Source organism: Strix aluco, chromosome 2 (genome assembly GCF_031877795.1).
Source record: "Strix aluco isolate bStrAlu1 chromosome 2, bStrAlu1.hap1, whole genome shotgun sequence".
Lineage (NCBI taxonomy): Eukaryota > Metazoa > Chordata > Aves > Strigiformes > Strigidae > Strix > Strix aluco.
Window position 1 is genome coordinate 120146027 of NC_133932.1, and position 26130 is coordinate 120172156.

A 26130-nucleotide genomic window follows, 5' to 3' on the forward strand; every position below is an offset into this window, starting at 1 on the left:
CCTTCGCCTCGGTGGCGGGGCGGCCGCGCTGCGCCTCCGGGAGTTGCGTCCCGCTGCCCCCCTCCCTCCCTCCTTCCCTCCCTCCTTCCCTCCCTCCTTCCCCGTTGCCCTCGCCGCTGCGGGCCATGCTGCTGCCGTCCGACGTGGCCCGGCTGGTGCTGGGTGAGTGAGCCGCTGAGGGCGGGGCGGGGACTCCCGAGGTGGGGGACCGGCGGCGGCCGCGCCAAAGGGGCTCTGCTGGGGGTTGTCAGCCGCCGGCAGCGCCCTCGGCGCGGCAGGAGAATGAAGCGGTTGCGCCCTTGACCCTTGGCCGTGTCGCGCCCGTCCCCCCCCGGCTGGGGTGGTCACAGCCTCCGCCGCCGAGGCGTAGCCCCGGGCCCCGTGGTCTGCGGGCTGGCCCCCCGCGTTCCTCCGGCCCGGTCTTTAGCGGGAGACAAACGCAGCTCGATCCTGGGGGACTTTCGGGCCCCTGGAGCCGCGGCGGGCGCAGGGGAGCCGCCAGGCCGTGCGGGCCGGGCTGTGCTGCGCCCCGGCCGCGCCTTGAACTCGGGGTCTGCGCGAGTTCGAGAAAATGCGGTGGTCTCTGGTGTCCACCTCCAGACAGATGCCTGGTGAGTGGGGTTCAACGAAGTATCTGATTGCAGGGGGAATCCAAGGGTGATCCAGAACACCAGAGGAGGCTAGGTTAAAGTTCAGCTGTTTTTTCTTTCCCTGTTTCTGTCACCTGTGAGGCTGCGTTGAGAATTTGGGTTTGCTCAGTGTCTGTGGAAAGCGCAGAGTTAACTGTGTTCAGGATGTCGGCTGCAGACAGTGAATTTTTTAAATTATTTTATGCTTTGGATTATTTGGATACTGCCAAAGATAAGAACAAATGCATGGTAATTAAAAATATGACCCGCATATTTCAGTCCCACACATAAGCACCTGTTGGCACAGGTTGCCAAAACTTCCTGGCAGCTTGTATTGTGAGATTCAGTTTTCAGTTGTCCACAATTTTTTTGAACCCAAAGCCACTAAGGCTGAATCTTTTCTTCAGTGTTCCTCCAGCACAATTTATTTTTAAATACTACCTGAAATGTTTCTTGCTACTGTCTTGAGAAACAAGGCTAGTAAGAGATGCAATGTTTTTATTATTGTTAAGTTGTAGAGGATTTTTAGAAACCCCATGCATTGTAAAAGATTTAAGATCACGCAAGGGAGATCTTTCACTGTACTCTTCTATAAAAAAATTGGTTAAGTTACAAGTTTCTGGGTAGAAGGCTTATCTCGTGCTTACCAGTGACTTGCAGACATAGTATACAATCTTGGCAACGTCGTGTATACTAAGGATGATCCATCCTATCTTGTGTCTGTTGTAGCATGGTGCATGCATCATGTCTAGAAAACTTCTGAGCAACCTAAGGTTGTAGAACAGGGTGTTCCTTGTAGCTATTTCTGTCTTCTAATAGGGATTCCTCTTCCATGAGACATCTCTGAATTTGGGTGGATAAAGAGGCTTCCCAGTGCAGCTGCACTTCCATCTTTTTTTTTTCCCTCCCTCTCAACATAAGTCTTTCTACTGCTGTGAAGGTTGATTAATATTGATTTAAGAAACAAATATAAAATTACAAGATGTGCTCACTCATAGAAAAATACATAAGAAAATGTATCTTTTTCTAATCAATGTAAGACTGAATGTGTACTATGAGTTAGACATGTGTCTACATTTCTTAAGATAGAACAAAATATTGAATCATTCCTACTTCAGAAGGTACTGTACCTTTTGTGCCTTTGATTTGGTTTTGGCAACGTTAAAAATTGTGAACTGTTATTATACAGTGTGTGCAAATTGGTTCAGTTCAGTTGCACAGAAGATCTTAATTCAGACATTTTTAAAATTTGGATTGTCTTATTTTAGAGGAAATTGGTGAATATGCCTATATGCAAGCTTTCAGCCATCCCTTGCAATACTGTAGTAGTAGGTTCAGGAAAGAAACATTGCAATTTTTTACGTAAATGTCCAGATTAGTTTGATTGTAAGAACAGCCATACCAGCACGGGTCAAAGCTCCACCTAGCCTAATACCCCATCTTCCATCCTGGCCAGCAGTGGATGGTATAGTGGGTAGGAACAAGACTGGCATATAATTGTGTTTCCCAAAAATACAGTTTCAGTTTCCAGCAATTTCTGTCTTGAGTGTTTTCTAGCAAAATGCATTTGAAAAAATAAATAGGACAGCGCTTTCCTTTCCACAGGTACCATTAATGTTTTCTGTTGGATAGGCCAGCTCACACATCGTGATTAAACTCACAGTGGTTATTCCCAAACTGTGTTTAACTTTCAAGTTTGGTTATTTGTTGAAGACCTGGACAAGGGCTTATGTGTCTGAAATGTGATCTGTTTTTTCCAGCTATGCTCGGATCTGCTGAATGATATTTGTCTTCATGCAAACTTAAAGGACATGGTTTTCTATAGGCATTCCTGAACTGAGGTGGACCATTTTGGGGGTCCGTTGAAATAGATATGCTAGTGTGTATATACCCTGCATTGTATAATTAGGCATATATTTTATTCTTTCTTTAAAACATTGCATGTTCAGTTCTGCTACTGAAGAGCAAGAAAGAAGAGACATTTTCTTTTGTGGTTCTTTGTTCTAGCATCCTTCATGCAGATTGGTCTATATCTTTTTATGTTTAGAATATTTGAAGATTAAAGCAGGGCTTAAAAAATTTGATTAAAGCAGAACATATTTGCTGAGGAATGGAATTTTGGAAAAGAAAATTATTTCAGTATATTTCCTGTTAAGGTAACTACTGAGTCTTGGAGTGTGTGCAGGGCACAGGTTGCAGCTAGTACATCTACTTGAAATGAAAATGACAGTAAGTGGGGGGGGGAACCTTCTCCTGTTACGAATTTTTGTACAATGCCAATTTTTTTAATAAACCTTATATACCGTTGTAACAGCTGCACAGGTTGTACCTGTTTTAAAACAGGAGGATGCATGGAGAGTTATTGTTACGTAACAATGCATTTTATTAACAAAGTGTTGTAGAATTCCATTTAATTATCAAACTGCGTTGTGTGGTCCATGTGAGAGTTAGTTTGTCAGCCTCCTGAGCCAAGAACTTTTATTTTCTTGTCTGTACAGTACTGTCTGTACTAAAGATCAATCAGAAATTGTTCATACAGCATTGTTTCCAGTCTTGGATGGTTTGTAAATACAGTGTAATATCAATAACATTTTGGGCTCTTTCTGGTTTTAACTATTAAAGAAATATTTTGCAAGATATATGTTCTTTCAAAATAACTTCACTTACCTAACATATAAATCTTTACGTGATTATTTCAACACTGTACATGGGGGGCTATGTTAATGCTTTGATACCTATTGAGCAGAAGTAATGAATGAAATAGCAGAATTTTCCATCTGATTTTTTGCAGGGTATTTACAACAGGAAAAACTTCTAGCTACCTGCCGTGAATTTATTTTGGAAAGCTCAGATTTGAAGGAATATGCAGAGCACTGTACAGAGGATGGGTTTATTCCAGCCTGCTTGCTGGTGAGTTTGTATTTGAAAAGCAGAAAGTTAAATTGTCTTGCATACATGGAAAAGAAAATTGAGATTTCTCGATGTAACAATTACTTCTCAAATGCTGCTTAAAATGTTAGTTAGATCATCCCCTCTGGTTTTTGGGGGTGTTTTTTGCATCCAGTGGTATTAGCAGTTATTTCATATCTAGTAATCTTACTAAGAAACATTTAAGTGTAAAATATGCAAATTGGTTTCACCATATTACCTTTAGTCTGTTTTATAGCTTCGAGGTTGATTTATGGAAGGGCGTCGCAACGGTTTTATTGATTTCAGGGCTGCTCTTGTAATTTATTAGAGATCACTTTCCTATCCTAAACACAGCAGCTGGTAATGTTCCGTTTCAAGTGCATATTAAATATTTAGGGAAGGTCCCTCAGCTTTATCTAAGGCTGCTGAATTTTGCTGATAAAAACTCTGTTTCAGTTCAGCTTCCTCTTTGATCAGTATCATCTGCTTTGTCCCAGGTGAAATGTGGAACTTCAGGTATGCATAAATACCAGGTGTAGCTACATATGTAGATATGTGCATATAGCTACAGGGTAATTAGATACTTTGCCTTTTTAACATCTACAAAATAGGATTTTAAATACAGTATGCAAATAACAGGTTTTAGGTATTGCTATGTATCAATCTTTTAATGTTTAGATGTGCATCTTCTTCCTGTTTTCCATTTCATTCTTCTGATATATCAGTTAATTATATGGTCTGGGATTTTGTCCACAGTATTCAAAATTTGTGGAAGTCTTTTCTGGGATCAAAAGTCTTGATGTACCTATTCAAAACAGGCCATTGAACTTATTTAATTTACAAGTGTTTAGTCATTTGTACTTTGGAGGTAGGGAATTGAGAACCAAGCTATGGCCAGCAAAAAATAGAAAAAAAACCCAAATGTAAATAGATTATCTAGATTCGTAAATTATCGCCCTTTTCTCAGTAGAAACATTATTCTGCTTTTTATAGAAAAGTGATAATATGATAGTGTCTAAGAAAAAAATTCTCCCTGCAGCTCAAAATACTTGCAATAAAGGGCTGTATTTGTCATACCCTGTAGAATTCCCACTAGCAAATGAGACAAGAAGGTACAACAAATGGTAGTGGTAACCTTAAAATCTTAATTCTCTTTGTTTCACCTAAAATAACACAACGAGTAAATATGATATGAAAGTTATTTCTGTGTGACTGTTAAGAATTTTGCTTCAGTCAGAAGTTCTCTTAAGAGAACTGAAGAGACATTTGCATCTTAACGCGTGTTGCGTTCCAGGATGATACATACTCATTATTCTGTTACAGCTGTTCATCATCTTATTTTTGTGAGTTTATTCTATAATAACAAAGGTGCGTGGAGGTCATGCAGCTCTAACTGCTATGTCAGTGTTGTGCAGCGAGGTCAAGCACTTCAGATTTTGTGTTCGTAATAGCACTTTGTTCCACAGATTGCTTTCCTAGTTTGAGAAGACTTGGCACCAGCAGCATAAAGTACATTTCCTTGTGCTGAGGGTCAGCATGGTGTCTTCTAAAGAACTGCTTAAATATAATGTGATACAGCAGATGAAGTATAAGTTATTAGTGAAGATTCTAAGATCAGTATTTTTTTTCCAGTCCCTGTGTGGAAAAAACTTGACAACTATTCTTAATGAATACGTAGCCATGAAAACAAAAGGTAAGCCTTCAGAATGAGATTTTATTTTATTTTTATTTATCTGTCGTGAATTCCTTGAGGAAAAGGTAATATCTCCATCTATATATGGACTTAGAGCAATCCCCCATCTATGCTAGGAGCTGAAGGTTCCCATATTATGCAGACAATGGCCAATTAGATCAGCATATTGTGAGCAAAATTAATTGACTATCCTAGTTTGGATTTGCCCGCATATAATTTCACTTCAAATTTGGAGAACTTCTAATGTAATAAAACAGAAAGATATAATAAAATGTGCAAAGCGTAGGGGTTTATGCTTGTAAAGTTATACTGTTTGTTGTTTATACTATAAATAGGAGGGGGAGGTGCTGATCTCCTCTCTCTGGTGACCCGTGATAGGACACACGGAAATGAAATGAAGCTGCGTCAGGGCAAGTTCAGATTGGACCTTAGGAAAAGGCTCTTCACTGAGAGGGTGATTGGTCACTGGAACAGGCTCCCTGGGGAAGTGGTCATGGCACCAAGCCTGTCAGAGTTCAAGGAGTGTCTGGGTGACACTTTTAGTCGTATGGTTTAGTTTTAGGTAGTCCTGCGAGGAGCAGGGAGTTGGACTCAATTATCCTTATGGATCCCTTTCAACTTGAGATATCTATGATTCTGTGAAACAGCCAGGAAGAGTCTTACGGTGTGAAATGTTTCTTGTCTTGTTTTTAAAACTAATTAAAGCAATTTCAGAATAACTTAATATTTTGTATGAATATTAGAGACAGAGCGTTTCTTGTTTTTAAAAGCAGTTATTGAGCTTCTGAATGTTGCCAAGTCTTACAATTTTTTGATACATGTAGTGTGATCAGATTTTAGTGGTGCTTGCTTCTAAGACTTGACATTTAAGACATACCATGTTTGGAACATTTCTGAGTGTTTTCTTCCTTTCACGCTAGGTTTAATAGAAATCGTAACTAAGACACAAACATACTTTCTTCAAGATACTTTGTACTTGGCACCTTGAAAAACTTTATAAAATGATATGCTGACGTCTTTCCATATATACTTTAATGTTCTGTGCTTCAAGAATACCAAGTGTTTTTACCTGTTCAGGCAACACCTTAAAATAACCCATTACTTTTAAAGGCATGTCTTGCAGGTTATAATTTTCAAAAGCACACAAGTGACTTGGGAATATGAATACCGTTTCTAGAAGTGAGTTAGGTTAGGTTAGCACGCGTTTGCCCGGGAGGCAACACCATATACAGATTCCATTAAGAATTATCATCGCAAATGTCTTTGCCTCGGTTTCATTTAGGCTTCTGAAACTGAGGACTGTATCCGTGATGAGTGTGTGTTCATATCAATCAAAGTTCTTAAACTAGGACTTAGGGCTCTTTAATTAACAGAATATTAAGAAGGTGACTAGACACTTAAACTTAGATGATGTGTTATAATTATTTTCCTTGTGATTTTAGTTTTTCTCAACATGTATCTGTTTTAGGCATCTAAAATGTTTGGTTTGGTTGTGGTTTTTTGTTTATTTTAGAAACCACAAATGAAGTTCCAGCAATGATGTCATCTCTGTGGAAAAAATTAGACTACACACTTTCTCAGATCAGGTAATACAATTTTGAAATCAAGAAAGTAAAATTTCACTCTTATTAGTGAGTCCCTACGTTGATCAACTCCCCTTATCATTGTAGAGAATGGTTTTGCTCTCTGTTGCCTCTCAGAGATGGTGAAAAAGATAGGTATGTGAGAGTTGATAGTTGAGTAGACTTTTCAAGATTTTAAGGCACAACTAGCAGATAAGGAGGGCATTAGTGTATGTGGCCTTCCTGTAATAAAATAACATACAATGGCTCATTTAGAATCCGATACCGTTGTGGTTACTTGATGAAAAGTACAATGGTAGGCTTCATTTGAAGGATCTGTGACCATTGTTTGAAAGAATAAAAATAGCAATCAGTAGATTGAAGCTTTCTGAAGTAATGTGTGGTTTGGACCCGACTGACATTAACCGTATGATAGATGCTGTCACACTGTGTAGCTGAGTGTTTCCATGGTGCTCTTTTTATTTATGTCACCTGTTTCATTTTTTAGGAGCATGCAGAATTCCACAGGATTTTCTGCTAATCAAAGGAGTAAGTAACTGAACCAGTTCCATGGGATCAGTAGGCTTTATGTTCAAATTATCTGTTTGGGCAAAAAATGTGGGAATGCTGCAGCAATCAGTAATGCTTCCCTACTCTTCAAATGTTGTCAAATCTCTTCTGCAGTGTTTTTTTCAGCATGTCTGTTGTCTTTAGTGAAGTCTGTGGATTACTGTAATGATCAAGAAAGGAAAATAAGAAAAGCTGATATTTTTGCAAGGGACTTAATTTCTGTATAGCATTTTCTTCTCTGCTGAAAACTTTTTAGAAGTTTACACAGTTAAAAGGTTTAAAAACTGCTGTTCAGTCCTGAAGCTGTTGACTTAATTTGTGGTTCATAGAGGAACTGAAAACATAACCAGTCTAATTATGATGCAGTTTAATTTCTGTAGAAGGAGAATATAAAAATGTATTACAATCTTGAAACAATTTTTTTTAATGTATACAAACATATATCTAAGAAAAATATGAAAAGATTCTTGTTCTATCTAGAAGTGTTTCTTTCATTACAAAAACTACCAAATGAACTCTCAAAAAAGGGAAGTTATTTTACTTAAAAAGAAATTTTTCTCTCAGTAGTACTTCTACTGAGTAACCTGTGTAAGAAAACAGAATGTGAAATATAGGCAGTGATTGTCCTTGGATCTGAGATTCACTGGATTGAGTGGTGTTCTGTTGTTTAAATTTGTCAGATTTAGTCTGATAAATAAATGCAAACTTACATTGGTTTAGCTATTTCAATTAAGGTCAATTATATGAGTGGTATATTGTGTAATGAAATATAATTTTGGTATGATTTATTCCTGCAAATATTTAAGCAGTGGTACAAGCATGGTTACAATGTCTGTGTAAGTTGCTGTACTACTTGAATTATTTTTGCTCAAACCTGTAACACAGAACACAAAGACGGATGTTGCTTACTATTTGAGTTGTGAATGATTTAGTTGTTGAAGCACAAAAAAGTTTCAATGGAGCATCCTTAATTAGGTCTTGGAAAATAAGCAACCTTTTTACATTCTTTTATCATATATTTTCAACTTGTCTTTATTATCTCTAGCACGTACAAGAAGTGGAATTGTAGAAATGAAAAGACAAAGAATGCTTCAGCAATCTGCTCCTGCAAACTCAGGATTGTTGGCAGTAGCCCATCAGTCAGCGCCGCAGAATTCCTCTTCTGTTGTATCTCCTCAAGTTCTTCACAGGCCAACAATAAATCAAAGCATGTCACAGGCAAGACTGAATACGTTGTTTGTGCACCAGTCACAAACCCAAGAAAACAAGATCAGCAGTAAGTTGCACGCTTTTTCAAACCTTATTTTCTGTGAAAAATATATGAATATAGAAGGAAGTTTTCTAAAATAAGGACTAATCATCTTCCACCAAAAAAGTTTCTGGAAATTCATGCTTTGCTCCCCTAGCTCTCCAAACTGGTTCAGGTGATTAAAATAAAAGGAGTGCCCAAAAGAGAAATGGCTCTTGCATACTTGCTTGGTAATGTGAGTTCAGAGATCAGAAGTGCATTAGTTTGTCATTATTCTATCCTGTATTCTCACTCAAAACACTTGTTTTAGCAGAAAGGGATGATCCACATCAAGTGGATGTTTTTCTCAGGATATATTTAAAAGAAATTGTTCTCATTTTTGTGATAATACCAAATTATTTTGTATGAATTCCCAGGAATTTATTGGAACATAATAAGTAATGTGTAGATTACTGTAGAGCTTTAACAGTGTCACTGGAAAAGGTACTGGCATCACGATCTTCGGGTTTTTTTCCTTTATAAAGCAGGAGATTTCATACACATTCAAGTTCCAGCATCACAAGAACGAAAGCTTCATTCAAACTTGCTGTCTCCAGGAAGACGAAAAAGGTAAACATGGAGGGGGGGTGTTGTGGGATTGTTAAGATCGATTAGAGATTATGCAGTGTTCTAACCTCAGGTGTAAATTTTCTTAGATGGTGCACTGAGAGCAGCCAGTGTGTGATGTTTCACAACAGAAAGGAAAGTCAAATAACTTTACGTTAGACTGATATGAGGCTACTTGTGCTTTTTTATTGCATGTAGCCAGTCTTTACATTATTCCAGTATTAGACATAGACAAATAATCTTAGAGCCTGAGATTTAGTATTTCTTCCAAAATATCCTTATCAATTTTGAAAATTCTCAATATTGATATAAATGTGAATTTTTTCTGTTTTTAACTTAGAAAAACTATTGGCTTCAGTAAATTGTCAGCAAAAATAAAAGTGATGTGAAAAACTTCTCATACTAGTTTTGTCTTTTTTATTCTATGATTCCAATATCCTTTTGTTTTTAATGAGTTGACTGGTCTATGTGTGTTCCATTTGTTGTCTTTATTCCTGACCAAATACCAGTTGGTGGTTTTGCTTATCATTTTTCCAGATCCTTACCCATTTATACCTTTTCCAAGTCCCCTCTATTCCTGCATGATTTGTTTGTATATAAGTAATTTTAGTGCCACTGCTGACTGATGGTTTCAGAAGAGCCTATGCCATGACTTCATATAAAAACATTACATTTCCTCTTCATCATCTTAAGTTCTTAGGCAACCTAACATCTGCTCGCTTCTTTGACAACAGCTGCTCCTTGAGAGAACTTTATTTTCAGTGGTGACGCCCAAATCTTTTTCTTGAGTGGCCGTTAATTAGAACCTGTACCACCAGTTAAAGTAACATGTACTGGAGGAGGAAAAATGCTGAATAGTGGTAATGGAATTCAATTTGCCATTGTGATGTTTACATGCGTGTCTTCTGTATATCTGTTTAATTTCTATGAAGTCAGACACAATATATGCATATGACATAATGAAACAGGTACCAACTTTTATTGTATTTCCAAGATGTAGTTAATTTTCTGTTGATTAAAATCTTTCGTTCGCTAAGAAGGGAGAGGAATACTTGATTTATTGACCATTAGGTCTATTGCTTACTATGTTCTCACAAAATACATCATAAATTTCCTGGAATGTTTCAGTGAATCTCAGAAGAGGAAAAGTATTGCAACATCTGGACCTCTTCCAGCAACCAGAAGTTCTCAAGACCCTGATGAAGTAATAACAGAAAAAGAAAGTGAGCCCCTTGAAGAATTCATAGATGGTAACTTCCCAGTGAGTATATACTTATGGAAGATATTTACATTTAAGAAACAAATTCAGACTAAAGAGAACTAGTCTTTTACTTGTTGTTTGTCTTAGGTGTTATAGAAATTAACTTCAGAAGATACATGTTATTGGTTTGTATTTGAACTAGCTCCTCTGTGTACTAAACTAGTGAGGGTGGCATGGCTGTGTAGAGTGTTTTTTCCCTTAATTTACTGGCTTTGCTAAGATACCTGTAAGCTGTCAGAATACAGTAATTTTTTAGAGAATGGAAATCAGAAAGCACAATAGGCCTTACTATATTTTAGGAGAGTAGAAGTACAGGAATGTTTTGGGATGATTTTCATAGCAATGTCATGCAGTCACAGATTGGCTGTCTCTGTGTTATAAAGAGTGTTCTCTGTGTTGAATTGATTTTTTTAACCAGTAAATTGGAAATTCATGCTTCTTTTCTAGTGATGGTAAAAATAGAAACCTGACCACTTTAAAACTGTTTTCCAGCAACTGGTTATTGAAAATGCCAGAGAAAAAATCTTGAGTAACAAATCTCTTCAGGAGAAGCTTGCTGAGAACATTAACAAAATCCTGGGCAGGTAATAAAAGGAACCTCTAAACTTCATATATATTCTTATTTGATTTATTTTTGAGTTCTGAACTAATGACCAATGTGTTCCAGTGATGGCAATGTCGCTCAGGCCCCTAAACAGACAGACAGTGGTCCCACAGAGCAGGAGACTTCAATTGATGAAATCCTTGGACTTCAGGTAGGTGTAGATTGCCCTGGCCACATTTTTCTAAGACCAGGCACATGAGAATGATCAGTTATGGGAACTATGCTGAACCTCTGTCTACCTTCTGATACCTGAGATTGCTGTCCTCTTTTTCTTCTCTCTTTTTATTTCTTTCTTTGTTTTACAGTATAGCTAATCCTGTCTAACCCCCTGCCCAGGGGCAGTTCAACAACTTCCCTTGCATAGGCATTAACTCTTCCCTTGTGTGGTGGTGGGCAGGTTCAAGGAGTTGAACTGACAGGATACTAGTATTTTGTGAGAGTTAATTTTGAGCTGGTTTAGCATTCAGAATTCATTCCCAGTACCTGTACAAGGCAGTGTAAGCATGCAGCAGGGTCAATACCCAAGGGAGTGGGACTGCTTCTTTCAGTGGTTAGCTGTTAACATTTAAGCACACTGTTCCACAGTCACCAGCTGCCTGCTTGTCACTGGATCTTTGGTACCATTAATTTGGTACCAGCTTCTGTCTGGGGATCTGGTCAATAGTCCTATAAAAGAAAAAGGAATATCAAATATCTTGCAGGCTCCAAACATATTTAGTCTGATCTGATTTTCTGATTTGCTGTAAGATAAACATGGATCGTCTAGTATAGCAACAGAAATTGTCTTTGGAGCCTAAATTGGGATGCTTTTTCATCAAATTTAATATTTTGTTGCTTTTGGGGAAATGTATGTTCTGCTTCTACAAACTAAACTTCTAGTATTCTCCATTCTCCTACAACCATCAGTCTGGCAATCACAGTTATAAGGGGCTCTTAATGAGGGAAATTATAATCTTCACGGCCCTTGTGAAAAGGGCAGGAGAGTAGAGGCCGTTGCCTGTTTATGGTAGAGGCATCTGTTTTTTAAAAGCTATTATTCTGTCACTTGGTGATTTTACATCAGTTTTTGTCAAAATACAGAGCTGAGAAGCTGCATTCCATTTTTCGAAGCAGAACAAAATCAAAGCAGCTTCTTGGTTTAGAGTAGCTGGGACAAAATAATCAAGCATATCACATGGGATAATCCACCTTCCAACCACCATATTAAAGATTTTAGAGTGCTTAGAGGATCTCTGGGAAGTCAGGAGAGACTTTGTATTTGAACACTTGAATATGTACTGAGTGCCCCGCTCATTTTCTTCCTGGTCTGCTACCAAACAAGTCAGCTTGAAATGGGAAGCTTAGAGCAGTGTCCTCTGTAGCTGTGCCTTCCAACTGCCTTCCACGGAAAAGTAGTTGGAATGTATATTATAGAACATGTAATAGGCTGTCCTGGTTTCTGCTGAGATAGAGCTAATTGTTTTTGTAAGCTTTGTTCCTTCCTTCTTAGTAGCTAGAATAGTGCTGTGGTTTGGATTCAGTATGGGATTTGATACGAGAAGAGTGTTGGTAATGTATTGATGTTTTTAGTTGCTGCTAAGAGATGAGGACTTTTCAGCTTCTCATGTCCTGCTGGTGCGCAGGTGCACAAGAAGCTGGGGGGCAGTGTAGCCAAAACAACAGACCCAAATTGGTCAGTGGAATATTCCATATCTCGGGTTTTCAGGACGGTGGTTTCAGGGTTCTCTCTTCTCTGGGATCACTAGCTGGGAACGGACTGGGCATCGGTCAGCGGGTGGTGAGCAATCACGTTGTGCATTACCCATTTGTATTTTCTATTGTTACTATTATAATAATTATTATTTTAATTTTATTTCAATTACTAAATTGTTTTTATCGCAACCTCTGAGTCTCCTTACCCTTACCTGTCCAATTCGCTCCCCCCACATTCCCCGGGGGTGGGGGGAGAGTGAGCGAGCAGCTGTATGGTGTTTGGCTGCCAGCTGGGTTTAAACCATGACATGGGCAAATCAAATAAAACTTCCCTTTGCTTAGTACTGTCTTCTAGATACATATGCAAACTCAAGAAATTAGGGTTAATTTGGTGAATTTTTTTTTTTACAGGTGGTTGGCTAGTGCAGGCTCACAGCATTCATACCATCTGCATAAGCTTCCAGCGTAGCACAAGATTTAGTCGTTCCTAAACAATGCTGGTCGTTATGTGAATAATACTCCAATATGCATGTATAGGGTGTAATGTCTGACAAAAATGTTTGGGTTTGGGGAGACTTTATTTCTTAAACTTCAATCACTAATTTTTTTTTAACAGACATTAAATTTGTGGCAGAAATAGTTCCAGCATTAGTCTTTGTTTCTGTGCTGAGCAGAAGTAATAGAACTAAAACCAATCTGAAAATAAAACAATTCTCGTCCATCTTTCTTTTAAGTTATGAAAGTAACTGTTTTAACAGTTCTGTATATCTTGTCTTTTCTCAGGGTGAAATTCATATGTCAGAAGAGGCTATACAGGACATTCTAGAACAGACAGAATCAGATCCAGCTTTTCAGGCCCTCTTTGACTTGTTTGATTATGGTAGGGTATATTACACTCAATTGTACCGTTACTATAAAGCATCCTGAATGATGACTTTTCCTAAGTATTGCTTGAAGACGCAAAGGTAATTCAACAGGCCTCTTTCACAAGAGAAATGGACTGTATGGCATCTGTGTCCCTCATTTCAGAATTAGATTTTTATATACATTTATACATGACTATAAAGTACAGCATTTTCTTGTGGCTGAAATTCTGCTTTTGTCCTGGCTCAGTGATTGTTTTATTGCTGTTATTTTAGACTCTTCTGGTCTAAAGGGTGATAGTTCATACTTGTTTTCTATGCTGTTGTAAAATTTTTCAGTTTGTCTGATCAGGGATATCCTTACATAAAATACAGTAATGTTTTTTGCTCTTTCTGGACTTGTAATGAATGCAGACAAATAGTTCTTTGAGTTTAGGATGGCATTTCTTGAATTTGAAATCTCCATGCTTCATTTAAAATACAATAATAACATTTGCATGTAGAATTACATATTTAATCATTTTTCATGCTTTATTTTGAAAATAGGAAAGAGCAAGGTAAACAAGAACTTACCGGCTGGTATTTCTGGTCAGAGTGGAGTAGAAAATGCAATCCTGGTGGATGAGGATAACTTGGAAACACTTGAAAGTTCTTTAGGAACAGAAGAAACTAGTAGATGTAGGTTGTTTTTTTTTCTTTAAGATCTCTTCTAGTCTGTTCACTTTTCATTATGAAAATATTTTCAGGCAATTTGTGCATTTCAAAATCTTTCTGTTTTCAATGGTAATATCCAATCTGACATGGACACTTCATGAACATACGAATACACCTGGTCTGTTAGAAAGTTTCAGTCTATTAAATTTAACACAGTCCATCAGTGTACTTATAAATTTTAGTTGATAAGCTCCTAAATGAAACCAGAATATCTGCAAATCTGTTTTCTCCTTCAAAACAGAGACGCTTTGCAATATTCATTGTGGAACACAGAAAGATAGTATTTTACATCTAACCATATTAATATTTTCTCTCTATTCTGTAAAATATTGGTTGATACACAAAAAGAGTCACTCTGGACAAAGGGTATGTTTAGTGCGTCTACCCCACTTTTAACAATAGTCTGTCAGTAGCAGATATTCAGTGAAAGTATGTGAGAAGCAGAGTCAAGAAGTCTTTATCCTGAGTTTACTTTTTTTTGCTTCTGGAAATCTGATTTAGTGACTCGAGCCGTTTGCTTTTTCTGTGTACACTTATGTACAAAGTGACTTGCCAGATTGCCTAATGTATATAACCATACATTTCATATACTTTTCGCTCAGCTTGAAGGTAAGGTTGAGTGGCATTAGTCACACTTAGTTTCATGTGAAACAGTTTTCCATGGAACTGATAAGTTGCTTCTAACATACTGTAAAAGGATCACCTGTTCTAGGAATTATGGAACTAATTTATTCTGTCTTTTGCAGGTGATAATTCTAGAGACTCACTTTCCTGTAAAGGTTTTCAGTTAGGAGAGGCATCATGTGGCTTGAGGACCAGCATTAATGATGATGATATGGCTAAGAAAAATACAACGAACGAACAGTTGCATGGAAACTGTAGACCAAGGAAGCAGACTGAAGTACTTAAAACTGTTACCCCTGAACATACTGGAGAACTTGAAATTGCTTTTGACTCTGTGCCTGGTTTGACTGAACCTAACAAGAGACAGAGTTCTGATAGCGAATGTAATGAATGCTGTGGAGAGTCTTATGATAAAAAAGAGTCATCTGCATTAGTATCTGGAAGTGAAAGAGCTATGGAAATTGAAAAAGGCCCACTAAGTCATAGTGCTCAAAGTAGTCCTAATTTAGAATATGTTCATTCCGGTAGTCCACAGATTTCTTTGATTTCATTGACAGAAGGTACTACAGCCAGTGAAAACAAAACACATTCTGGAAGTAAATGTCACTTATCACCAGATACATCTGACAAAACGCTTACTGAAAGCCCTTCTGATGGGGGCCCTGGCCACAGTTTACTGCTGGGAAAAAACAGTGCATCAATTTGTAGCCCATCAGCAGATGCAGGAAAAGAACAGGCTGTAACAAACGATACAGCTGCCTTACCAGGTATTTTACAGGAGAACTCGAGCCACCACTCTAACCATCAGGAACAGAGTACACAGTCAGACTGTGCTGCAAGATCTGCAGTGAAGATTTCGGATCTTGACAAAACAGAGTTGCAGCTTGAAGTTGTTGATACTTCTAACAAAACTTACTCAAGTGATCAGCATACACTTGATAAGCCTTGTAAGAAAGATTTTAACCTCCCTTCGGGTCTGTCAAACTCAGAGGGAACACAAGGAGAAATGCAAGAACCTTCATCTTCTACAAAAGCAGATGCTGATAATGTATATTTCTCTTCCGGTGATGATGCATGTACAGAAATTTCTGTAGTATCCACTGAAAATAATCTTACTACATCTGAAATATGCCAGTCTCCTCTCCCGGAAACCGCATCCTCAACAGATGAGTCAGGTACCGAGGCCAAAAGTGTAAGTGGTGTATCTTCTAGCAGTCAACCAATGGATGTTGATCCTTCTAATATAATGTCCCTCAAGATCATCATCAGTGATGATCCATTTATTTCATCAGACACAGAGTTAAATAACGCTGTTTCCAGCATCACAGGAGAAAATCTGCCGACTATAATACTGTCTTCTCCAGCCAAATCCCCAACGAAAACTGCAGGCCTGTCTAAATGTCTGACTTCAGAAGACACAGAAAAAAACGTGGATTCAGCTTTGGCAGAGCAGAATCTTCTTGTGCTTAGACCCAAGGATCCCGTGGTCACCTCAGTTAACACTCAGAATGAAGACTGCACTGTTTTTTCAGTTGCAGGTACAACTAATCTCTCCAAGGAAGGGGGATTTATACAGTTGATGCCAGCAACAAGTACAGCTTTTGGGAATTCAAACAACCTTTATATAGCCACCTGTGTGACTGACCCAGCTACCTTAGGCACAGCTGTAACACCATCAAATGTAGTTGTATTGCCCGGCAATTCTATGCCGCTTGCTGCCCAAGCTCCAGCTGTACAACAGTTACGGACTCCTCCTAGATCCAGCAATACATTTGCAGCAAACCAGACTGTCTCTCCAAACTTCCCACAAGGTAATCTCATTATTAGAAAATGACTGAAAATGTGGTGTTCATAAAGTGATTTTATTCTTTTTTTTGTATGTGCGTTAAAAGTAAACAATTTTTAAACACTGCTCTCTCTGTCCCTTGAAACCAGCCAGAAGTTATGTGGCCTTTTGAGTATATTAGGTGCTATTAAAAATTAAATAAAAACTATGAAGAGTCATTGACGAGGCTGCTTTGAAAAAAATAGCCTCATATTTCAGAAGCTTAAACTGTATAATTTTAGCAGTAATAAATTTAGGAAGTGTCTTTTGGCTTACACTGGAAGAAATTCCATTGTTTTGGCTAAATCTGGGGTTTTTTGCTTTTGTTTTAGTAAGATTCCTGTTATAAATAGAATGCTGTGTGTTATAGGTATCTGTATTTAGTTTAGATAACTGGCTAGATGTATATAGTCCTTCCAAAATTACTTCCTTGGTTTGTTTCATTTTCTAAAAGCCTATTTTACACTAGAAAGTACATTTAGACAAATACAAAAGTATAACATTATTTCTTTCCATAAATTAAAATCTCTCCTTGTTCAAGCATTTTTATAACTACAGCAATTTAAAAAAGTGCTTTTAAAATGTTAAACCTAACTATAAACCAGCTGTAATCAACACATTTAGATTTCTTTCCAAAACTAAAAACTTGTTGCAGTTATCCTTGAATTTCTGTGTACTCATTTCGTTGTGGTCAGAGGCCAGTGCAACAGGATGTACAAGATCTTGGAGTGCTGGTCTTTTCTGTCATTGGGATTTCTTTATGCAGCTCTTACCTTCTTTTTTCATAGAGAAATAGAAGTTTGCCCATTCTTCTGCATTTGATATTTTTCCTGGTAGTGCTCACGTAACTGAAGAACTGTGGAATAAATTTTTCTTTCACTTTTGAAATTTTTCTTCCACTTTTCAATTAATGTGCTATAATAGTTCCCCTGTTTTATAATTCCCGTATGTCTGGCAGCCAGACACTTTTACCTGTGCGAATAACTTTTAAAACAACTGTCTTACCAGTGATTTAAACAGTTAAATGGGAGACTTTGGCTTAAATATTCCAAATTAGTTTTATTGTGCTTTATTTTATTTAAAATAATTACTCTCAAACCCACTAATTACGTAGAATCTGCAAGTGCTACGTTTAACACCTCCTACCAGGCAGGAATGTACATTCAATATTGACACACAACGCTAGCCTTTCCCAGCTGCTTGTGTGCTTGTAAGGGTGTTACGGGTGCACTGGGAGGAAAAAAATAATTCTGCTAATGAGTTTTGAGCATGCTGATTGTAGGGAATAGGATGCAAATAATTGTTTTTACTAAGCAGTAAAATGAGCTATTTGATGTTACTTTTACTGTTTTTCTATAAATCACTTTCAAAGTTCAAGCCTTAAGATAGGTTTGTCATACTTGAGCTTAATTTTGAACTATTTCTTAGAAAGGAAAACAGTCTTTAAAGAAGTCAATATCAACTAAAAATAACACTGGTACTTACCCTGTTTCCTAGTGATGATGTATAGTAAAGACAGTGAAGTTTTTCTAAAAATCCAGAGCTTTTCTTGCCACGGGTTTGGCCATGCATAATTTTAAGAAATCCTGTCTTGCAGCTTTTCTTTTCACTGAAGTATTTTTAGTTTCTGTACAATTTTAACACTTTGATGTTTTTTAGGTTCTGCCATTATAATTGCATCTCCGGTGCAACCTGTTTTGCAAGGAATGGTGGGAATGATACCTCTCTCAGTAGTAGGACAAAATGGAAATACGTTCTCAGCACCTGCCCGCCAGGTAGCACATCACAAATAAAGCTTTTCAAAATAAAAGCTGAAGTGATGTGGAGTCTTCTGGTAAATCGTAATGGAATATTTTGATTCTTTCAAGGTTCTACATATGCCTGTGGCTAATCCAGTGTGCAACAGAAGTGTCCCAAAACTTCCCATCCCTCCCAAATCACAAAAGATTCCTGGAGCAAGAAACAAGACTAATACAGGTATCCACCTTGCATCTTGAGAAGGGCAGAAGGAAAGTGGGGGTTCTAAAGACATGTCAGTTCTGAGTAATAAAGTTTTATAAATATCAGTGCCCTCTGATAGGTGACTGCTGGGATGGCTCGGTTTACAAAGAAGAATCCCCAGCATATAAAATAATTCCAGGTTTCAGATCAAACTTATTGCCAAAATTTAAAAGTTTGCTTTTCTTTATATTTCTGATTGTTTTTCATCTCATTGGTTGTAAGTACAGTTTACTGCTGCCATTGAAACCAAGCTACATGGTAACAAAGAAATTATTAAGAGTCAGCAATTCTAAACATCTGTTAAGAAAATATTAATAGAAGTGTTGCATATTTATACAAAAAATGCACTCTGCTGTTTTCTCTTTGCCATTTCAGGTATATGCTTCTGTATATTCATTTCTTGAGACCTTGCTTCTTTAAATAGTAAATTGAAACAACTGGCGTTACATTCATTTCTGTGTTGGGAAGGGGTAAATAATTGAAAATAGAAAATAAATTAAGTTATAAGGACAACTTGTGCTTTAGTTTATCTACCTTTTTTTAAAAAAGTGGGTTTACACATAAAAATGAAAATAGAATGAAGTTGCAAATTAAGAAAAATCTAGGATTTATAGTTAGTGTGCATCCTGGTTTGCTGATGGATAACTTGAGAGTTCTAGTAACTGTGGTTATTTCTCTTCTACTTGGAAATCCCTGCTGTGCATTTAGAAGTCCAGCATAGTTGGTTTTGTCTTGCCAGGCCCACGTAGACAGCAAGCTGCTTGTTTGTATTTAGCTGGCAACCTTTGCTAATCAATTAATACGTAAACTTTAAAACTAAAAAAAAATTGCAGAGTTTTGTTGCTGGGTTTTTCTTTATCAATTCTCTGTCAGGTGAAATGTCATTGTACTAATTGTGAGATGATTTACTTGGAATATTGTAGTTTATCAATACTTCCTCTGTTGTTCCAGGAAAACTCGTACCAAGTGTAGCTGAGCCTTTGAACCATACAAATTCTCGAACACAAAGGTCAGTAGTGCTAGGTATTAAAACTTGCTTTCTTTTTCCTGCCATGAATATCTTTGTGTAGTATTGGTGGAGAGGAGATCAGCTTTTTTTAACAATGACATAAGCAGTACTCCCTTTATTTCCTCCTGTCTGTCTGCTAGGAGTACTGATACAGATGTGTGTTCGTACTGGGGCAGTCTGTGCCAGAATATTGCAGTTACTGTTCCTATGTTAATTTTGCATGGCTTTGTGTTTTTTCATGTCTCAATTATCAAAAATGGTTTGAGTGGAGTCCAAGCTAGGAGAAATTACCTGTTTACTGGGCAATTTTAATGACTAAAACAGGTTTTTTTTCCCTTCTCTGATGAGTGGTACCCCTGTTTTTGTAGTATAGCCTCATTGCCTTTACCACTCTCTGGCCCAAATCCAGCAGAGTTTGTTAGACTGGGTTTTGCATCTGTTTCAGCTGTGCAGATTAGAACACTGCTTGGTCATTTGTAAAGTGAAAAGTCAAAGGAAAGGTGGCAGGGAGAACAGCATGCTAACTTTATATTGATGAGTATAGTTCAGTTGCTAATTGGGATAGGTATTAGTTTTCTGTTGGGCAAGTGAGAGAGAGGAAAGCAAGGCTTCAGTAGTAACTCTCCCTGTTAATGGACTTAAGAAACAAAAGGATGTTGTAGTGAGCAAAAGAGTGTAGGAGGAAATAAGTACTTCAGTTTAAATATTAGAGGTGAAACATTTTTTATTGTAAAAATAAAACATACTTTAAAAAAATAATCTACCTATTTGAACTCAGTTAAAATGTTGGGACAGTGGAGGAAAATAGGAACAATAAACTCAACTTAAAAAACCCACCATGTACCAAGGTATACAGTATACATGCATGCAAAAATTAGTGATTTTTAAAAAAACCACAGAAGCAAGATTTTGGAAAATATCACTCTTTGATAATTCATTTTCATCTATCTCCAGACATATATTTTGCCTAGCAGAGAGCAAAATGTTCCCTGTAAAGAGATGTAACTTCTCATTTCTATTCTCTACCTTCTGTCTCATCTCAAATTTCATGGAAATAAAACAAACTGCTGCCACCCATACCTTCTTTACTATCCCAAAGTTAATTTGACTTGTCCTCTTACAAACCATAAAGGCTTATCTGCATGGGGAGAGTCTTACTAGCATAGATGAATATGCAGAAGCTTCTCTTGGAAATGCAGCATCAGCCAAGAAGAGGGCACAGACATAACAGTGGTATGAGCTGACAGCAGAAACATTTTTTTTTTTGACATGGCTACAGTGCAGTGGTGACTGGTTGTCAGGTGGAGACCAAGCCCTAGGGAGTGTGTATGTTCTTGCCTAGATGCCCACTGAAAGCTTTTTGTCTTGCTCTGTATCCCGTCACCTACTGCACATGTGCAGGGAAGGCTACAAGGCACATGCATGATGATATTGCCCAGAATATTCCGCGTGGAGTTTCAGCTCCAAGGACTTTGAGCCACAACCAGTATTCTGGGATGGTCTGACCTGTCATGAATGTGCTCAGTTTCTTTTTGAACTCCAGTAAACTACCAACATCCACAAATATCCCAGGGCAGAAAAGTTCCCAGGCTTAATTACATGCAGTGTCCAAACCTCCTTGTTTTGTTTTGAACCTGATACTAGTTTTACTTGATGCCCCTAGGTCTTCTGCTAGAAGATACAGCAAATAGCTTCCTTCTCGTTGGCTTTTTTCCCAGAGCCCTCTTGCATTTCCTCTCAGTCATCTCTCTTACCCGATTGTTCTTTGCAGAGACTCTGTTTCATACCCTTTTGTCATCCTTCTTGGCCTTTTCTGAGCTCTCTGCAGTTGTCATCCCTTACCCTTGGTCTTTGTGTGTCGATAAAATACTTAACATTTCGAGAAGGGAGAGAGCTTTAAACAAGTATTTTGAGGGGCAGGTGGGGACTTGCAGCCAGCTGCAATGACTTTGCCTGGTAAGAACAAGTATGTTGCTGAAGCATTTTCATCTCATTTTCAGAACTGGAAATTCAGACAAGCTTATCACTGCAGAACTAGGAAGGAAAGCAGAGGAGAACTTACCTGTTGCACCAGTAGAGAGCACAAGCTCAAATTCAAGACAAAGTGAAAGTCACAGGAGAGTGCTCTGCTTTGATAATGTTCTACCCGCTCCAGGAGGAAACACCCAAATTCAAACTACTAAGAGTTTATCCCAAAAAGAAAGAAATGAAAATACTTTATTTGCTGTTGACTCTGCATCATCCTCTGCTAAGGCGCAAGTAGCAAAGAGAGAGAAGGATAAAACGTTGCCTAGAATTCTGTGTAAGCCAGAAGTTGGTAGCAACAGAAGCTCATCTGCAAAGGAGCCCCAGCCCGAGCGGAAGGTGGCAACTGCAGGGCTTCCATTAGATCCCTTCCACAAGGCTACTGCAAATAAGGAAAATGAATTACGAAGGGATGCTGATGAAAAACAGAAGAACCAGGACACTGCCAAACTCTCAAATGGCCAACAAAGCGTTAGCTTATGGAATGAGAAGACAGGTGCTTCAGTGCAAGAGCTGAACAAAAAGCAAGGGTCACTGTCGAATGGGAGTGGCAAATCTTCAGTGTCCGTTTCTTTGTCTTCGAAGGAGCCAAAGCGAGAACCAGCTAAAGTTTCCAACCAGGGCCTTTGCCTGTCAAGTCCGTTCACTAAACAATGTGTGGAAATGTTGCAAGACGTTCAGTGGCATAGCCCGACTAGTAAAACAGTTGAAAATGGAGAATTGCCAGTACCCCGCACACCATCTGGAGTTGGGGACAGGCATACAGATGATACTACTGATAGTGTACGGACACCGACCTGTCGGCGCTTCAACGAGGATAGCACAACCCCTAGAATAATGGTACCCCCTGCTACTCCAGACCTGCCTGCCTGCAGCCCCGCTAGTGAAACAGGTAGCGAAAACAGCGTCAGCATGGCTGCCCACACGCTGATGATACTGTCACGGGCTGCTATTGCAAGGACTAGCACTGCAACCCCCCTGAAGGACAATACTCAACAGTTCAGGTCTTTAAGGAGCACAGTTAAGAAAAGGAAACTAGAGGACTTGAATGAGGGCGAGAGAAATTCTCGTTCTGCAAATAGAAAAGACCTTCAAAGCTCTCCAACACCATCGAAAAAGAAGAAAATAAAGGTAAGTACAGGCATTTACTTTTTCATTTAAAATTCTAAATATATGTTAGACATCTATATATTTATTATTTATAATGGGATGGTTCAGAGATGCTACTCCAAATCCTCAACATCCTATTTATATTTGTCAGTTTTACTAACTTTGCCTCTTGAGCCTACTCTGAACTGTTTTCTTAAGATCAGTATAGTCTTCAGATACATGCAAGTAACTCCTACTGACTCTATGCACATACCTGTGAAAATCAAATTATTTCTCTTAGAATTTAGAAACTCATTCATGTTTTAACTTCAGACTAAGTTTCTAGGTGGAACGCAGGAATTAGGCCAAACTCAAACTAGGCCTTTCTAGATAGACTTCAAGCTCCTCTTGCATCCTCATTTACCACCAGGACTAGAGTCCACATCTTTTTTTCTGCACTTCAGCCACAACAACCCCCAGCAGCGCTACAGGCTTGGGGAGGAGTGGCTGGAGAGCTGCCGGTCAGAGAGGGACCTGGGGGTGTTGATTGACAGCCGGCTGAACATGAGCCAGCAGTGTGCCCAGGTGGCCAAGAAGGCCAATGGTATCCTGGCTTGTGTCAGAAATAGCGTGGCCAGCAGGGACAGGGAAGTGATTTTACCCCTGTACTTGGCACTGGTGAGGCCGCACCTCGATTCCTGTGTTCAGTTTTGGGCCCCTCACTACAAAAAGGACATTGAATGACTCGAGCGTGTCCAGAGAAGGGCAACGAAGCTGGTGCAGGGTCTGGAGCACATGTCGTACGAGGAGCGGCTGAGGGGACTGGGGTTGTTTAGTCTGGAGAAGAGGAGGCTGAGGGGAGACCTCATCGCCCTCTACAACTACCTGAAAGGAGGTTGCAGAGAGCTGGGGATGAGCCTCTTTAACCAAGTAACAAGCAATAGGACAAGAGGTAATGGCCTCAAGTTGCGCCAGGGAAGGTTTAGACTGGATATTAGGAAGCATTTCTTCACAGAACAGGTTGTTAGGCGTTGGAATGGGCTGCCCAGGGAGGTGGTGGAGTCCCCATCCCTGGAGGTGTTTAAGAGTCGGGTTGACATAGCGCTGAGGGATATGGTGTAGTTGGGAACTGTCAATGTTAGGTTAATGGTTGGACTGGATGATCTTCAAGGTCTTTTCCAACCTAGACTATTCTGTTTTGTGTATTCCCAATCTCTGTAGCCTAGAGCACTGTGCCTTCCACTTGGGGATTTAATGGCAGATAGCAAATGTGTGAGACATGAGAAGGTGACGTCTGTAAACAATTAAAAAGGAGAGGCAGTGTAACTTTGTAATTCACCGTCCTTAGAGCATACTCCTGAAATACTGTGACTGAAGAATGCTCACTTGTATGGTGTGTGTTTGAGACAAGAGCTGGGAGGCTGGCTGAAGCCTGGCTGGAGTGCGGGTGGGCTACGGCTGCAGCCAAGAGCTCGGTGACTCCTGTCCCACCAGCATGGCCCTTGCACCCGGGGCACATGGCATAGGATGTGCCTGATGCCTGGGTGAGCTTGGTGCGGTTGTGCCTGCAAGGTAGAGGGAAGGATGAGGAAGAAAGGAGTGCTTACAGACTCCTCCCTAGTCCCAGGTTCTTAGCATTCAACTCAACTATTCCTCTCCTCTCCTACAGAAAAAGAAGCTACCAAATTCATTTCCAGCAGGAATGGATGTGGACAAGTTCTTGTTGTCTTTGCATTATGATGAATGAAAAGAAGTTGAACTGTGGCTGTCCAAAGCTCGGTGTTGTTATGCTGAGGTTTTGCATGGGAAGAGACGTTAATTCTGAAGGGTGGGTTGCACTTTCAGTGCACTGAAGTTTCACTTTATAGCAAAGTCATGCTGTTTCTGAAGCAGGTTGCTAAGTGTAAATATCATTGAGTTGGTATATGTTTATTTTTGAAAAAGCACTTGCGTAATTATAGAGCCATTTAATTTGCAAAATTGTAAATTTGTATAAATGTAATGTAAGACAAGTTGTATGTTTCCTGTTACACCACGTTGTCTGTGTTCTGCTGCATTCTCTACTCACCCCTCTGAGCCGCTTGGCCAATTTGTGAAAAGGTTGTGAATTTGAAGGCGGTGTTTGTAGTTCACTGTTCTAAGACGCAGGCAGCTAACCTGGCCATTTCCCCTTGTCTTGTTGAATCCAAAAGGGACTTAATCCTCAGATGTAACAGGCTTGGACTAACACTCTCTTCCCTCGTAACTATCAAACACACGTTATAAGGCCTTGAATGAGTTAACAAAAATACTGGTAACTACACGAAAGGCCAATAAACCCTCCAGAAGTATTTCTCATCTAATGAAGCTTTTCCCAGCCAGTCATTCAGAGAAGAACTTTAATTTGGATGGGCCTCACCTGTTTACAGTATTTGCTGCATGGGATGTTGTTTGAATGCGAAAGCTGTGTTCAGACAATGGACGTGGTTGGGGGTTAACCCCCGTATTCATACCCCGGTATGGATACTTAAACTGTAGCAACAGCCGGACAAGAATTGCAGCATGTTCTGATGCAAAAGTCAATTCTTTTAACTGTCATTTGTAGCGTTGAGAAAGCGTTTGTTGATATCACTTAAGCTTTTAGCCAGACATGGAAAAATTTGCATCTAATCATAGAATTTGTCATAGCTGTCATACAAACTCTCTTCAAAACAGGCCCAGGAGAAGCTCAGGCTACATTTTAAGAATAATTAGCATGGGTAAAAATTACCACGCTAGGCCTTGCTCCAGTACTGCAGAATTTTCTCTACTGGTATTTCCTCCTTTGTTCTCAAATTGTTGAGTTCTTAAAAAAAAAAAATGCAAGTTTTCTTGTAAGAGATCAGTACAGCAACAGGGCAATGTTTCAGATAGTATACAAGGATTCCTAAGGAACCAATATTATGCAGTAGATGTTTATATTAAACCCATCCAGTAACTAAATACTGCATAGCATTTACAGCTTGAATAAATATTTTTGTTTTAATAAAAAGTTGTGTGTCTTGCTTAATATTTCGTAAGTCAGTCCACTAAACAGCTTTGTGGATAGTGTATAGAAAAGTCATGTTGATGGGTCATTTTTTAAGACAAAGAGTTCAGTACTAAACACTAAGTTCTAATAGCAGCAATCGTCAGAGTGGCAAAAACAATTGCACCTTTGCTACATGGTGGCATTTTATCCTTAAT

General features: G+C 38.9%; 1 protein-coding gene across 3 annotated transcripts; it reads left to right on the forward strand.

Annotated features, from left to right (window-relative positions):
- Window positions 1-10: 10 nt before the first annotated feature.
- On the forward strand, window positions 11-25936 carry NPAT (nuclear protein, coactivator of histone transcription). 3 transcript variants are annotated; one of them, XM_074816126.1, is made up of 18 exons: window positions 11-162; window positions 3421-3539; window positions 5172-5232; window positions 6746-6818; window positions 7303-7343; window positions 8410-8640; window positions 9138-9222; window positions 10348-10480; window positions 10973-11064; window positions 11148-11235; window positions 13560-13656; window positions 14186-14317; window positions 15100-16788; window positions 18462-18577; window positions 18671-18779; window positions 19755-19812; window positions 21813-22968; window positions 24596-25936. In XM_074816126.1, the coding sequence occupies exons 1-18, from the start codon at window positions 126-128 to the stop codon at window positions 24671-24673; spliced, it is 4395 nt and encodes a 1464-aa protein (XP_074672227.1). In that variant the 5' UTR covers window positions 11-125; the 3' UTR covers window positions 24674-25936. The 3 variants fall into 3 exon arrangements, with proteins under 3 accessions (XP_074672227.1, XP_074672229.1, XP_074672226.1); XM_074816128.1 differs by having other exon boundaries at window positions 118-611; window positions 9141-9222; XM_074816125.1 differs by having other exon boundaries at window positions 119-611.
- The last annotated feature ends 194 nt before the right edge of the window (window positions 25937-26130 follow it).

Excerpts from the sequence above, each read along its gene's own strand:
- NPAT (XM_074816125.1), top strand. The coding sequence starts at position 572 with ATGCGGTGGTCTCTGGTGTCCACCTCCAGACAGATGCCTG. Across the intron at positions 6,819-7,302 it reads TACACACTTTCTCAGATCAG|GAGCATGCAGAATTCCACAG; the intron begins GTAATACAATTT and ends TTCATTTTTTAG. Across the intron at positions 16,789-18,461 it reads CTCTCCAAACTTCCCACAAG|GTTCTGCCATTATAATTGCA; the intron begins GTAATCTCATTA and ends GATGTTTTTTAG.